This window comes from Cydia splendana, chromosome 5 (assembly GCF_910591565.1).
Source record: "Cydia splendana chromosome 5, ilCydSple1.2, whole genome shotgun sequence".
Classification (NCBI taxonomy): Eukaryota; Metazoa; Arthropoda; class Insecta; order Lepidoptera; family Tortricidae; genus Cydia; species Cydia splendana.
Genome location: NC_085964.1, coordinates 12599287 through 12605130, shown reverse-complemented (window position 1 = coordinate 12605130; position 5844 = coordinate 12599287). Strand labels below are relative to the sequence as shown.

The window sequence follows — 5844 nt, the reverse complement described above, 5'->3', positions numbered from 1 at the left end:
GCGTGAGTCAACGAACGTTGCACCTTTGTTCGCATAAATGGGACAGATGGTTAGTACGAACTTTTGAGTGGAAATTGTGAAAATGGGAAACACCAGGTCGACGGCCACACCATCTGCGCCGAGTCAAGACATCTTGACTCAAGTCGGATACGAGAACGTGATTGAGCAAAGTCACAACAACGTCGTCGAGCATGTTGGCACCACAAATTGGTATCTGTTCCTGCTCCTGATTGCTGTGTGTCTGGCCTTTGGGTTCCTGGTCATCAGGTACATCAATAAGGCATTCAACAAGAAGATCGAGAGACGAGCTCAGGCAATTGCTTTGAGCATGAGGAGTGTGGGGCCTACCAGCGTCGTCTGAGGAGCGCGCGTCACGTGAGTGTTGGGTAGTGCGTAATACAAGTGCAAGTGAACGGTTTAAACATTATGATGTGCGTATAAGGAAATTTAGTTCTTACGGTAAAACTACCTACTCGTAATATTAACGAATTACATTTAAATTGAATTGTTACCTATGGCTAAATTCACTACTCGTAATATTATTAATTATATTTTACTAAATGGCGGAAAGCCTTTCTGTATTATGCAATGAACTTAAAACTATACGCACTTACCTGTGTAAAATTGGCCCTGACCGTAGACAAGGTGAAATACTTACTATAAAGTTAGAGGAGGCTAATCTTATTGTGGATAAATATAAAAAATTAAATAACGAAGTGTCAGAACTCTTAAAAAAAGGGTTATTGCCAAATGAGGAGGTAACTTTATTTAATAAATTGTGCACGACTTTTAATACACTTCATAAGGAAATTTTGAATTATTGTCAGGGAAGTAAAGACACAAGTGACACAATGGGGGAGTCATTCGAATTAAAAACGGCCTTGAACTTGTTGCATGTAATGACCGATGAAGAAACTAATACAAAACAGCTCATCGACGGCATTGAGTATTACAGCACTATTTTAAAGAGTGACGACCAAAATAAACTTATACAGTTCGTTTTGAAAAGCAGGCTATCGCAGTCGGCCAAGTTAAAATTAAAATCCGATTATGATACATCAATCGAATTGATTCAGGACATGAGGAAAGTTTTACTACCAAAAAAATCTGCGACTGCTATTCAGAGCAAGCTGCACACTATTAAGCAGAATAATCGAAGTGTAAAAGATTTTGGGTCCGAAATTGCAGAGTTATTTGTAGATTTGACTATTTCACAGGCCGATGGTAATTCTGACAGTTTCAAGGTTCTTAAGCCCTTGAACGAAAAATTGGCGATCAAAAAGTTCGCCGACGGTTTACGAAACCGCCGATTAAGTACTGTTATTGCAGCAAGGAATTTTGAGTCGCTAAAGGATGCGATACAGGCAGCTCAAGAGGAGGATGACGTCACCGCCGGCTCGACTTCAGGTGAAATTCTAGGTATGTCGCCACAATTTTTAACACGTGGACAACCATCTAAGGGGCCGTACCCCGGACAGTGGGAGTTTTATAATAGTAGTCGAGGACCAAGTCAACAATTCTACCCCCGAGGCGGCCGCGGCGCACAGTACAGTTACGGTCACCGCGGCGGCGGGGCTGCCACCTATCGTAGCAGCAACCGAGGCAACTCCAGGGGCATGCGAGGGCGACAGTCAGGTAATTATTCCAACAGGAATAGTAGTCAGTGGAACCGTCCGAGCATGAAAATGATGACTCAAACTGATACAGTTCCCCCGGTAAACTCAAACGACGAAAATGACGTGAATACGTTTTTTCGTGACTAAAATACTGTCAATATTAACATGCGATAGCACTTTGGTAGCTATATTTAAAGTTCAAGATTGCGATAGCCACTTTCTTATTGACAGTGGAGCGGCAATTTGCGCAATAAAATTAAAATATCTCAACCTGTTAAATATCCCATACCATAAAGAGAAGTCCACTGTAAATGGCATAGGAGGTAGCGTCGACGTATTAGGGTACGTCTATTTAGACCTAGTTGCGAACGGTGAATCATATCGTCATAAGATCTACGTTTTCGACTCACTGCCGTGTTTGGCTAATGGGATCATAGGCAATGACTTTTTATTTAGGTATAGAGGAGTCATAGATTACGACACGAGTTCATTGGCATTAAATACAAATGGAGGGTATAAAATATACTTACCCTTACTTAATATTTCTGATACAGATCTGTCTTACATTATTCCGGCCAGGTCGGAATCTATTCATTACATAAAAACAGAAATGACTGATGAATGTGTTGTGTGCACGGAAGAACTTTGTAGTGGAGTGTTTATCGCTAATACAATTGTTAAACCAGTCAATGGAACAATACCAATTAAGATTTTAAATACGACGGAACAACAAGTTGATTTGAAAAATATAACACCACAAGTAGAAAGGTTACAGAATTATGACTTATGTACGTTTAGCCCCATGCGAGGGGATGCGAATAGGGTAAAGGAATTATTTTCTCTACTAAATTTGAATCATTTGAATCCGGATGAAAAAACCTCCATAGAATGTATGTGTGCAAAATTTTCCGATGTTTTCCATCTGCCGAATGATAAGTTAACTACCACTAATATATACAAGCAAAAAATACATTTAAAGCCAAATACATCTCCAGTTTTCAAAAAACCCTATAGAATACCACATTCTCAAAAACAAGAATTAAATAAACAAATAAAAAAGTTATTAGACGATGGAATTATTGAACCTACTCAAAGCGAGTGGTCAAGCCCAGTGTTACTGGTACCAAAAAAAAGTTTAGGAGGAGAAAAGAAAAAATGGAGGTTAGTTATAGACTATAGGCAACTTAACAACCAAATTCAAGATGATAAATTTCCTTTGCCAAATATTACCGAAATCCTAGATTCGTTGTCTGGATCCATTTACTTCTCTCACCTTGACCTATTCTCAGGCTACTATCAAGTATTATTAGACGAGGAAAGTAGAAAGTATACAGCCTTTTGTTCTGGCCAGTATAGGCTAACCAGGATGCCCCAAGGATTGAAGGTCTCGCCTGGAGCCTTTTCCCGGATGATAACTGTGGCTATGTCAGGGTTAAATTATGAAAAATGTTTTGTCTATTTAGACGATTTAATTGTGTTTGGTAGAAACTTAGTAGACCATAATAAAAATCTCATGGACGTGTTTTCAAGACTCCGTAAAGTAAACCTTAAGCTAAACCCTGAAAAATGCGATTTCCTTAAAAAGGAAATTCTATATCTTGGCCATGTAGTATCAGAAAAAGGTATACTACCTGACCCAGACAAATTAAAAGTTATGAACGAATATCCGATACCAAAAAACGTGGATGAAGTGAAACGTTTCGTTGCGTTCGCGAACTATTATAGGAAATTTATTCAAAATTTTGCCGAAAAAGCTTATCCACTAAACCAACTTTGTAAGAAAAACGTAGAGTTTAATTGGAACGCGCAGTGTCAAAAGTCATTTGAAAGTTTAAAGGAATCTCTTCTCACGCCTCCAGTTCTTTCATATCCCGATTTATCAGAGAATAACAATTTTATTTTGCAAACAGATGCTAGTGGTTACTCTCTTGGCGCGATTTTGGCAAACAGCGATGGAAGACCGGTAGCATACACAAGTAGGGGTCTCAATAAGGCCGAACTAAACTATCCTACCATACAAAAGGAGCTTTTGGCGATTGTGTGGTCCATAAAATACTGGCGGCCATATTTATATGGCAGAAAATTTACAATTCAAACTGACCACAGACCCTTGATATATTTGTTTAACTTAAGAGACCCATCGAGTAGACTATTAAAATTTAGACTGGCGTTAGAAGAGTATGACTTCACTATCGAGTATGTAAAAGGGAAAAACAATGCGGCTGCAGACGCGTTGTCCCGTATAAAAATGACGTCAGATGAATTGAAAGAGATGCATGTAAGTGTTATTAATGTAATGACTAGATCAAAGTATAAACAAATCATGAAACAGAACTCTAGCAATTCGTCGGCTGTAACTGATTCTAGAAGCGATTGGCCTGATCATCCAAAAGTGATAGAATTAAGTAAAAAACCGTCGAATTCGGTAGAATTATTGTTCAGTACTAGCCAAGAACTTGTAAAACAAGGTTTAAAAAATGAAGTCAAGTATAAAAGTAAGACATTGTGCTACATGCCTGCCAAAATGGCAATTTATATAAACTCACACGCTCAATCACAAATATCGCGAGCCGACTTTGTGAGAGAACTTGAGGTATTCTGCAAGACATGTCATGTCGAGCGAATATATATAATAAAAAGTAAAAATAATTATGTTTTTGTTAATAAACTAGCGCAAGAAATAAATAAAACAAAGGATTGGACCGGTCCGTCATTATGCATATTAAGAGCCAACAGGAGTGGTCATTCCTCCATACAAACGTAGTCCTCGTTTTCCTCCGTGGTTTTTGAAGCTAGAGCAATGATTTTTTCAACACAGATTAATATTGTCAATATCTGTGTCGGACCGTTTTGCTTTTTTTGATATTTTTGTTTTTTAAGGCGCTAGAGCCCTTCAAAAACGGCCAAAATGGCCTAATAGACTATGCCGCAATGAGAGGCGTGGTATTCAAAACTGATATCAATTAGCCAAAAAAGCAAAACGGTCCGACACAGATAATTTCATAATCATTTAGATTTCCAAATTTGGTTACGATTGGTTAAGTTTTGGGGGAGGAAAAAGAGGACTACGAAACCTCGATTTTTGTCATTTTTACGCAGGATTTTTCGCCTCAGCTGCAGTTGTCCCTATCGCACTAATTTTAGGGGCGGAGTCAAGTTTCTAAATACGTACACAGCCAGAAAAGTGATGGGCAATAGTCGACATTTAATGTCGATAATCTAGTGATGTAAGAAGTTATCGATAAACCGTCTTGTGTGAAAATATCTAGATCCTAAGATACAAGGGGTTTTGGGTTGAGAGTAGGGAACACATTTTTGTAGTTATGATATACAATCTATTATGAACTTTTTGATTATAATATTTCAAATTAGAAATCAAAATCAAAAATATTTTATTGCATGGTTAAAATAGGTTAACAAAATTTTTAGGTACCTACAGGCACGCTTCGTAATTGTCGAGCAATTTAGGGTCCTAGCTGAATTGGTTGTTCCATACTTACTCGTGCTCTATGGAATGTCCAATTTAGCTAGAACTAGACATGTGCGCCGCGCCGCCGCGCCGCCGCCGCCGACGATTTTTCCACGCCGCCGCCGCCGATAAATTTGACCGGCGTATAATCGGCGTGGGAAATTTTGATACCTAACGTATCTTATTGCATTTTGCGTAGTGAGTAGATAGTATCAGACATATAATTTGAAGATCCTTATGCTTTTTCGCTTATTATTTGCCAGTGAACCAAATTAGCATCATTTTTGTCGTTGCGGTGTTAGCTGTGATAACGATTTAGCGTTAATTTAAACAAGATCTAGTTTCTGGATCACAGGTTATTATTTAATATTTTATCGCACAGCTTTTTTGTAAAACGCATTTTGTTTTAGTCTCTTGATTGTCAATTTAATCAGTGAACTAATGTCAAGAAAATTGCAAGTATGCATATCCTAGGACATAAAAATGCTATTTTCTTCTTAGAATCTCCAGCCAGCATTCACTACGATTATAATTGCGTATTTTATGATATCTCGTGTGATGCTGGTGACGCGCATAAGGGTCATCATATGATAGATATGGTTTGATTTATTTATCATATAATATAGGTAGTCATTTTATCGTGATTATCGGCTTCTTTACTTAACAATATATATTTCAATCAAAGTTATAAAAGTCAGGTTAAGCAATTACACTTATAGGAACTTAAATCACCAAGGGTCATCATAAGCTACCAGTAAA

The 5844-nt window shown here is 37.9% G+C and overlaps 1 protein-coding gene across 1 annotated transcript; it reads left to right on the top strand.

Moving 5' to 3' along the window:
* Window positions 1-560: 560 nt before the first annotated feature.
* LOC134790728 (uncharacterized) lies at window positions 561-2001 on the top strand. Its single transcript, XM_063761641.1, has one exon. It carries the CDS (start codon window positions 561-563, stop codon window positions 1761-1763), a length of 1203 nt encoding a protein of 400 aa, XP_063617711.1. The 3' UTR covers window positions 1764-2001.
* Window positions 2002-5844: the final 3843 nt, after the last annotated feature.